Source organism: Poecilia mexicana, unplaced genomic scaffold, assembly GCF_051168715.1.
Source record: "Poecilia mexicana isolate PSO_F unplaced genomic scaffold, ASM5116871v1 scaffold_22, whole genome shotgun sequence".
NCBI classification, from domain to species: Eukaryota; Metazoa; Chordata; class Actinopteri; order Cyprinodontiformes; family Poeciliidae; genus Poecilia; species Poecilia mexicana.
The window spans coordinates 20855495-20866084 of NW_028263391.1; the positions used below are offsets into that span (position 1 = coordinate 20855495).

The following is a 10590-nucleotide window of genomic DNA, read 5'->3' on the forward strand; positions in this document are numbered from 1 at the left end:
TGGACATTTTTCAACTCAGAAAAGCAGAGTTGAGAAAACCTTTAGAGGGATTTTTTTTTATCTAGAAATTTTCAGTTTTTCAAACTCAGAAATTTCCAACTATTTTCCAGAAAATTTCTGAAATGTTTACACATTTCATACAGTGTAAACATACAGTGTTCATACACTGTTCATACAGTGAGATAAAGAAGTATCTGAAGTATCTTTTTATTCAGTATATGTAAATGCCTGGTTTGAACTGTAGTTTCACTTTTACATTCAATAAAAGATATTTTAATTATAAATTATGAAGAGAAAACCATTCAATCAGATCTCTAGTTCTCCACCTCCAGATGTTTATTGCATCACCAAATTCATGAGACAGGAAAACTTTGCAACACGGCTATTTTAGACACTATACAACATGTTATAAAAATAAAATCTTTTCATAATCAGTCTTCTGTACATGTAAAAAAAAGAAAAAGAAAAGAGCAAAGATACAGACAGAATATTTACAGCAACTGCGGAGCGGCGACGATCTGGAGGTTGCTAATGCTAACGTGGGTTCTCTGCAGACGGCTAATGCGCATGCGCGTGACGAGGTGCCGGATTGGCCAGCAGGCCAAGGATGGTGGAAAGGCAGTGCAGCTTCTCTTTGACGTGTTCAGGCAGCTTCTCGTTCTCCTTGTACCTGCAGAGGAGATGCGCCTTTAAACCTAGGTTGTTTATTGTAAGAATGCAAACAGTTGGTGGTCAATTTATGTTTTATTAGATTAAAAAAAAAAAAAAAGAATTCCAATCGATTAACTAATTTAATGTCGTCCGCTTGGACCTTTTTTACTGTTGTTTCCAGCAGAGGGCGCCGCTGGTCATCCTTAAGTGGAGCCGGAAATAAAAAGATGGCGGAACGGGACAGAGTAACGGTCTAGACAGAGTACGATATGGGATACAAAATGCACTTTATGCGGTTCTGTTTTGAAATATAAACACTCGACAAACTCCTTAAGCATCAAAAATACTTTGCGAGGATATGGTGACACAAAAGCGTCAAAAATAACGGAGAAAAAAATGGTAACATGATGCAGGGGGAAAAGAACATGGCGCCGCTAAGAACGGTTGGTTTTAGGGTTGTGAGTTAATTCACTAAATGGAGCGAAGATTTACCATCCCTTTAAGAGCAAAAACAAACAGGACACCTGTATGAACATTACTCTGTCCCTTTGGAATTACTTTATTTTTTATTTTTATTTTCAGCAATCTATGAGGTTTCTGTTATATTTTATAAATATGTTTAATTTTAATGTGAAAGAAACAGACATTTGTGTTAATACAGTCAATATTTAATACAGCTGATACAAAAATAATGTTAAAATTTAATTATGTTTTATTTTAAATTCAACATTATGGAAAAAAAGCCATTTATGTTGTGGTCTTGACATAAGAGAAAACTCATGTTTTTTAAAAAAATGGCTGCGTATGAATTAATCACCAACTCAACCAGCTTTAGACTAACTCATTAGTCGATAACTTACATCAGTGATTTATTGTTGAGAGAATGGAGGTGTTTCAGTCTAGGCAGGTGTGAGTTGTGCAGATTCAGAGTTTAAAACATTTAATATCAGTTTGTGTTTCCCACCTGGTGACTCTGCCCTCTGCAGACGTGTAAGTGATGCAGGAAACCCCGGCCTGCACCACCAGCTGGGAGCCGTCGTTGAACTGGACCCACACCTCTCCACTCGTCAGCTTCAGAAACACAAACCCGACTCTTTAACAGCTGCAGCCACCAACAGATCAGAGACTATCCTGATCTTTTTACCTGGGATGCCCATCCGACGTTGGGCACGAATATCGACTTCACCACCTTTCCTGTGCTCTGAACAGAGTCCTGTCGGACCGGGGAACATTTCTTACTCAAGCTGGCTGAGGTGAAATCCGACCCGTCGTAGGAAATCATCTGAAAATAAATAACATCGTCACAGATCGGATCTGGATGTATTGTGGCTTAATGCTGAGCCGGCGACTCTTACTGAAGGAGTGATCTGTGGAGGTTTAGGAGGCGTGGCCAAATCAGGAGGAACCGGCCGTGACGGCGCCGACCCGGAGGATAAAGACTCTGAGCTGGCCGGCCTCCTGCGAAGATTAACACAAAAAAAGACACCTCAGTAGAAGAATAAGAGCAAGAAGGAAGAACACAAGAACAAGACCAAACAAGAACAAAGCGCAAAACAAGAAGAAAACATAAAGGAACAAAAACAAAATAAGAAGTAAAATGGAACAAGAAAGAAATTAGAACATGAAGAAAGAAAAGAACAATAAAAACAAAAACAAGGGCAACAAGAAGCAAAACAGGAAAAAAAACAGGAATGTAAACAATAGAACAAGAAGAAAAAGAAAAAAAAACAGGACCAAACAACAAGAAAAACAGCAAGAACAAAAAGGAAAAGCAACAAAAACAAAAAAACAAGAAAAAAATTAAGAAAAAGCAAGAATAAACAAAAAGGAAAAAGAAAGATAAAAAACAAAAAGAAAATTACTAGAATTTCTAGTAATTCTAGTAATTAGAATTAATTACTAGAACACAAAAAGCAAAAACAAGAAAAAACAAAGAACAAGAACAGAAAGAGAAAGGAAAAACAACAAAAACGAGAAGAAGGAAAGAAAAAATGAGGAGAAGAATCCCTCCATGTATATATAGAAGCGTCTCTACCTGCCGATGGTTATGGGGAAGAACGGGACTTTCTTGGCGCTCCGCTGCTCCTCCGCCGTGATGGCGGCCTCTAGTGACAGACACATGCTATGGCCTTCGTCGGACAGCTCCACGTAGAGCCGGCTCTCCGGGCTCAGCCCGCTCAGTCCCACTTCTCCCTTCACCGTGTACGACTTCCCGCTCCTCTCCACCACTCGCACCAGCTCCGACGTCTTGTGGGTCTTTGCTCCTAAAAGACGGAGTCAGAGTCAGCTCAGCCGCTTCTGCAGCGACGGCCCAACATCTGCCCAACATCTGGGACTCACCGTCGTAAAAACAGACTTCCAGGTCCGCGTCCGGGGAGTTTTCCATCAGCATCACTTTGGCGAACTTGGTGTACAGAGTCACTTTAGGAGTTTTGGATTTCACAAGCTGCACAAACTTGGAGGCGTATTGGTACTTCTTCCAGTATTTTTCTGTAAAATTCAAGAACTTTTCAAGCACTTTCAAGGTAGGTTTTCAAACTTTTCCAGCACCAAACTTCATAGATAAGACAATACAAATTTACAACTATACCTGGTCTAATTTATTACCGTTATTTATACTGTATTGTGGTAATATTTTACATTCTACAGTCTGGATGAGGTAAATTCAAATCTAACAAAATTTAATGTTTAGAAATGTCTCCCTCACACACCCTGTTCACCTAAATGGTCTGAAAATAAAACCCAAATTTAACAAAAAAAAATCCTTTAATTTCAATAACATTATTTAACTTGTAATATATAAGATAACCTTTATTTCAGTTTCACAGATCAATAAGTTACTGAGTCATTGGTAATTATAGATATTCATTGAAATTATGTGAAGGTAAATTACCTTCCTGCTCAAATTAAATGTTTAAACACAAAATACAAAGAAAGTTACCAAAAAAATGTAATTTAGCAAATAGAAATTATTTTTGGTAATTCTAACCAAGAAAAATTTAGTCTAATTTAACTTCAGACAGTGATAAAAAATGTTAAAAAGTATTTTTATTAAGTGTATGGAAATATCTGGTTTCAACTTTGAATAATATATTTCCAAGTTTAAGCTTTAAATCGAACGTTAGATTGAACTTTATTACAAAACTGTGAAGTTTCAATCAAGAACGTTCCAAACTAAAGTATTTAAAACTCACGTATAAACCCAGTAGTTTATTGTATTTATTTCCATTTCCTGATATTAATGAAGTCTGTGTTTGTTTACCTGGAAGGTCGTCGTAGCTACAGATGAGAATGTCCTCTGGGGGCGCTGGCGGCCGGTCCAGCAAAGGTAACCCCTTCCCGCCATTGGGCTGGTATATCGTCACCTGTGGCAACAGCGACATCACCACGGTTACAACATGCTGAAAAACATCCGAATGGCAAAGCGTGCGTCGTGACCGCACCATGGAGCCATCGCAGGAAATCTGCAGAACCTCTTTAACCCTTTCCTGGCCGTTTTGGGATTTTAAAAGCTCCATGCAGACTTCACCTGTTTCCAGGATGCTCACCTGCAAGAAAGAAACAAGACATCACCATGAAGATGGCCGACATGGACTTTATTGTTATCACAATAGTACTGCAATAAAATCAAAGATGATAAAAGAAACTATTTATTTGTTTTTCTTGGGTAAATAATTCATCACAGCATTCATACCACCACAAACATAAATATTGTGAAAAACATTCTCATCTTAAAAATATATTACTAATCATCTTACTTAAAAAAGTTATTTATATCACTTAACTGCAAAAAGTAACTGCATTTAATAAAATTTTTAAATTTACTCTGGAGGAACAAAAAGTGGGCAAAGAAGCAAATAACCTTTCTGATCTGTTTTTTATTATTAATCATCAGGAACTAAATTTTATCCTAACGATAAATCAAAATTCTTATCTTTATAAGAATGTTTTCACAATAAACAATATGATAAATGCTCACTGCGAGTCAGAGAGAGGGTGAGAAAGAAGAACCTCAACCTACAACTGCGTTTTTGGTTTTCTGCCTGATGGGCTTCAGTCTGTGGGCACACAGTGGAGACACGACGTCTCTCAGAGTCTTCCTCTTCTGCTCCCTGCTGTGAGGAGGCTGGAAGTCTGTTCCCGCTGAGATCTCCCGGGACGATTCGGGATACGGCTGCAGACCTCGGCCCGCGGGCTCGGACCAGGAGCTGTGGACCCCGGGGGGTCCTCTGCTGTGGAAGCTGCCGCCGCTGCCATCTGTGGGCCTCGACCCAGACCCTGAGGACACGACGACACTTTGACCTCACACTCAGAGGCGTCTGATGAACAGCTTCATCATTTCTAAAGAAAAACCCTTAAAATTTCTCTGAGGGAACTTATTAGTCCTGATTTAACAAACGCCATCATTTCCATCATTTGATCCAGGTGCGTTAAACCAGGTAGAGAACTAAAACACGCAGGATGCCGGCCCTCGAGGACCCACTCTGGGCACCCCTGGTCTAAGCGTAACTAATTTTAACCTAATAAACCCACAGATTAAAAATCAAAGCTCTACCTTCACTGTTGAGCCAGTTAGAAACTCCATCCAGGTCCTGATACTGGGAGGTTGGTGGGTAAACCATCTGAGCTGGCAGATATCCTGAGCTGAAACACAAAGTGAAACGCTTCAATAAATCTCAGTCTGAGACCGGAAGAGGAGAACCGACCAACAGACAGACGTCTTACTGTGCGGGCTGTTTGACGGGAGGAGAGGGAAGCCTGCTATGGTCTGAAAACGGATGAGGAGTGGAGGATGAGGGGAAGAGGGGCCGCCCCACTGCCGTCAGAGTCTCCTCTGAATGGCATCTGCCCAGCTCATGCTGCGAGGAGGTCAGCCCTGGTTCTGCAGAACCGCAGCGGTCCGATGAGTGAGCCCTTCTGAGGAACCTGGAATACGGCTGTCCGGTCTCTCCGAAGTGAGCGGCCCGTCCTCGGGACCCGTCAACGTCGTCGAAGCTGCCCGGCTGCCGCGGAGGAACGTACGTCATCCGGTTCGGCAGCGCCGGACCAATCGCGTGCTTGGTTCGCCGCTGGAGGCGGGTGCCGCTGCTAGTGGAAACGGAAGACGTGCCCGCCGTTGAGATGGTGGCGATGCCGCTGTCGATGGAGCTGTCGTCACCCAGCCTCAGCTCTTTGGTCCTGACCAGCAGGTTCTGGGTCATGAATGGGTGGTCCAGCACCGTGGAGAGACTGGGCCGCAGCGCGGGGTCCCTCTGGAGCAGCTGGTGGATCAGGTCCTGAGCCTCTAACGAAACGTGGCTCGGCATCTCGTAGTCCCCGAGCACGACCTTGGACAGGGTGTTCTTGACCGTGTCAGTGTCAAACGGAGGGCGGCCCATCAGGAAGGCGTAGAACATGCAGCCCAGAGACCAGACGTCGGACTCCAGGCCGTGAGCGCTGCGGGTGGCCACCTCCGGGGAGATGTAGTTGGGGGTCCCACACATGGTGAAGTGCTTTTCATTGGGCAGCTTGAGCTGAGTGGCCAGGCCAAAGTCCGCTATTTTAATGTTCATGTTGCTGGTCAGCAGCAGATTGGACAGCGTCAGGTCGCGGTGCAAGATGCCGTGAGTGTGTAAATACAGCATTCCCTTCACAGTCTGATGCATGAAGTGTCTGGCTGCAGAAACAAAACAAATGTTTTAACTGGAACTGGAACAGGCCTGTCAATATAACAAATATTGTCTGATGATAAATTGTTCCAGGAATTATTGCGATAAACAATAATATTGTTGTTTTGAGACCATTTTCAACTAATAATGCAAGTTCTTTCAGAGAGCAATAAATTTCAATTTTCAAAAAAGCACTAGATACTAAAACTGGAGAACATTTTAAATATCCACAATAATAAAGCACAACAAATAAAAATGATAAATAAAACAGAAAGAAAAACCACATAGAACAGAAACCATAAATAAAATGGATGAGGAAACAAAATTTCCTTTAAAAAAAAAATCATCATCACCAGATTGGAAATTATCAAGGAATTATATTTTAATAGCTTATTGAGAGGCTTTCTGGAACATACTACTTTTACATCTTAAAACTAACTTAAAAGTAACTAGGAGCTTGTTTTAAGTCAATAATTCCTTAATATCAATGAAGGTTCTAGTAGCAGAGTTATAAGTGAAATAATCTGTATAAAAATTCAATATTAAGGAATTACTGACTTAAAACAATCTCTTATGTCTTGCCAAAAGTTTACTTTAAGTTAGTTTTATCTTAATTTAAAAGTACTATGATATTCGAACTAAAAACTAGATTAAAAAGTACTTGGTAATATTCAGTGTTTTTGCAGCGTAAGAGAAAAATTGCAGCTCACCTTCATCTTCCGAAAAAGGCATCTTCCTCTCTTTCAAGTACCGACTCATCTCCCCGTTGTGGCACATCTCCAACACCAGATACACATAGTTGCTGTCCTCAAAGTAGTTGTAGAGCTTTAGGAAAAAAAACAACTTTTGTTATTCTTTTATTCATCAAAAAAATAAACAGATCATCAATACATTGTATTGATGTTAAGCAGAAAGGCTGAGCTTTTTGCATGTTGATGTTAGAAGTATTTTTTTAGCTGCAGATGCATCTATTGCTACAAGTAATCAAGTATACATTAATGACATTTTTTTATTATTGTAGGCCATAAAATTTTTATTTTCCTATTTAGGAAAAGGAACTAACTGCTAACTGTGCATTTTTTAACAGATTTTTTAATATTGTATGAAAAAAGGTTTAAATGGTTAAATGTAAAATCTGCAGAATGTAGCAACTTTTTTTCCTACTTTTCTTTGATAGAATTATCGATTACTAAAATCTTAATCTCAGATTGCTGTGTAATCCCTACATCCAGTTTCTCTGGATAATCCTGTGTGTAGTTCAGGCTGGTCACCAACTAAAAAAAAACTGTGAACTAAATATTTCTGAAGAAAATGTTTAGCTTTAAAGTTTTTTGAATGAGATATAAGAGACATGTCCAGAGTTACTGTACGTAGAATAGGATTAGCTACACACTGCCAGTCAGCTGGCTTCCCAAAGCTTTCTAGAATGTGGCTGTTTAAAAAAGTAACAATGTAAATATAGAAAGAGTAGATTTAATCAAATATCTGATTGTAATTCTCAATCACAAACCTCACATCACGAAACTCTACATGAAAATATGGTATGAATTATTTTATTATACACTTATAAACTTCACCTGCAAACATTACCTCAAGGATAGAAGGATGCTTCAGTCTGCAGTGAATCTCCACCTCATTTGTCACACGCTGGACCATCCCAGCTTTGTGCATTGCTTTCTTGTCGATCTGCAGATGGAAATATCACAGGTAATTATACCCCTCTACAACGGACTAACAAGCACTGTGGGACTGAGCTGCCAGCAGCGTTTGAGTCCAGGAGCTAATAGCCAATCTGTTAGACAACAAGGCGTTACCAACCGAGAGCTTCTCTCTGGGTAGTTAGGGGACCAAGAGTAGCCCTTGGGAGGTAACTAAAGTCTAATAACCCAACTGTTGTAGTTTACAGTTCAACTGTCTGTTGCTGGCAACAGCTTGTATTTCTAAGACAAAATTATCTTACCATTTTGATCGCAACCTCCAGTCCAGTCTTGACAGATTTTGCCCGGTAAACGCATGCAAAAGAGCCTTTGCCAAGGAGGGTGAGGACTTTAAAATCCTACAACAAGAAGGAAAAATACACAATAAATATAATATTTACAATATTTTGACTTCAGATGAATATTCAAAATCCTGCAGCAGGATCTTTAAACGCATGTACCTCAATATGAACCGCTTCAAGGCATGAAACACTGTCCTCCTCATCACCAAAGAAACTTGAAGAGAAATAATCTATAATCTGATCAAACATCAATGTCCCTCTAACCTGCGACATGTTGAATGCTCAAAGGAACGGTCACTCCAGCAGCTAAGGACACCGAATCCCACCACAACAAACCGCAACTGCCAAACACCTGACGCTGTCATCTGGCCAATCAAAACCTTTAATTATCCCGGCTTTCTCCCCGCTAACGAGGAGAGCAAGCTGCCGTTTCCAGGCAGCTTGCTGTTTACAAACGGATGAGGTCCCTGGAGAACCAGGAGAGCGCCTTATAACCAACCAAAAACAGTTGGTTATAAGGCGCTCTCCTTATAACCAACTGTTATAAGGACATTCACATTCAAGAGATCGGTAGATCTCTTGAATGTGAATACAATATAATGCAACATAATAATAATAATATATAAAAAAATAATGTTTATTATTATTACTCATATTACTCTTATTGCTGTTATTAGTTGCTATTATTATTATTAATGGCATAATAGATACATTATTATTGATCATTATAATGAAGTAGTCTCGATTTTGCCAACAATAACAACAACAAGAACGCCATAGCAATTTGTTGTCTACCACAACAGGTTAAGTTAGCTTGAACTGATTCCAGCCTACTAAAATCAGTCCTGCGATTATAAATCACCATCTATTAAATTTGTTAAAATATTAATTTCAATTCATAGACGTTTCCACTTAGATAAACGGTGCTAAGAATCAATTTTGCTGCGTATTTGAAGCGGTAACGCTGTAACGCTCGGTAAGTGCACCACCCCCGAGTCAGCGCGAGCTGCGTGCGTTAGCCTAACAAAGGGACCCACCTCGATCTTGTCGCCGATTGAAACGCTCATCCTGCCGGATTTCGATCTCGCAGGTCAGCGCTGGTTTGTAAAAATGATCCTCGGTCGACAGAAATCATGGAGCCCCGGAGTAGCCGCTCTCAGAAGGTAAAGAAACTTAGTGCTCTCGTTCCCCTCCAAAACTCTGACATTTCTTCCATTTTGAAAATATCCGCCCGTTACTTTGTGGCTACGTCACATCTACGTTTCTTGGCAACAATAGTCTAGGCCACGCCCCCATTTAAAGGGCCCGTACATTATTATTGAAACGTCAACGCTGCTTGACATCTGAGATGAATGGGGTTATGGGCTCTTTGCACCTCAGCTTCCGCGTTCGGGGTAAAGCGGCTCGATTGTTTCCGATCCAATACAAATATCATTTACATTAGGTGCTTTCAGGGCTTGGCCAAAGTTTGTACATCGATCCGAAGCCCCAACAAGTCAGCTGGAGAAAGGTTTTAAGATGTTCGCCTCGTTATACATTCACTGACACGAAGGTGAGTTTTACTTAAACTTTGTGGCTAACATTAAGGTTAGCTTATGCTAGTAGGCAATATTCTCGGACATTGTTCTTGTAAAATGTGCTATTTAAGTATCTAAACATTCTAACGGACAATGTATTTATCTTATTTTCAAGTATATTATGTGTGTTTATTGTCGTTAGTGTCACAGACTAACGGGGAGGTTCCGGTTCGGGCTTTTAGCTTCCGAAGCCTGACGGAGCTCAACAAGCCTCATAGCTTAACAGTAGCGCAGCTCTGGTGTCAGAGATCTGGTTCAGCTGTTCAGGTTCAAAGTTGCTGCTTTTAGAAAAATATGACCGTGTTGCTTCATGTCTCCGTGTTATTTCGTTTTATTACCTTTGCATGTTTCTTGTGAAGAGCTCAGATAGGACGGTGTTTACAGCAGGATGTACAGGCGGATCAGTCGCTCGGCTGTCTGGCTCTGGTCTGCTCTCTCGTTCCCATAAACTCTTTCAGGCTGAATATAGAAGTGATTCCATGGAAATAACTCAGGGAGGCTCCTTTATTTACCATCCGTGTCCCCGGTAGTTTTAGGCTGATCCGGAGTGAAGTGAAGGCTGCAAACTTTGCTGTGCGGCATTAGCTGGTAGCGACAGATATTTACAAGCCATCTTCTTAATTCAGGATCGCTTGGAAATTAACGAAAACTTAAAAGCCCATTATATTAGGAAGACAACAATGCTAATAGTATTGTTTTTTTGCATCTGAAATAC

The 10590-nt window shown here is 40.5% G+C and overlaps 1 protein-coding gene across 1 annotated transcript; it reads right to left on the minus strand.

Annotated features, from left to right (window-relative positions):
* Positions 1–313: 313 nt before the first annotated feature.
* On the minus strand, positions 314–9543 carry plk4 (polo-like kinase 4 (Drosophila)). Its single transcript, XM_015004778.2, has 15 exons — positions 9336–9543; positions 8260–8355; positions 7890–7985; positions 7010–7124; positions 5377–6307; positions 5207–5295; positions 4673–4929; positions 4095–4199; positions 3914–4016; positions 2992–3141; positions 2687–2915; positions 2007–2109; positions 1796–1933; positions 1616–1722; positions 314–670 (listed from the first exon to the last, which is right to left on the minus strand). The coding sequence occupies exons 1-15, from the start codon at positions 9363–9365 to the stop codon at positions 559–561; spliced, it is 2661 nt and encodes an 886-aa protein (XP_014860264.2). The 5' UTR covers positions 9366–9543; the 3' UTR covers positions 314–558.
* Positions 9544–10590: the final 1047 nt, after the last annotated feature.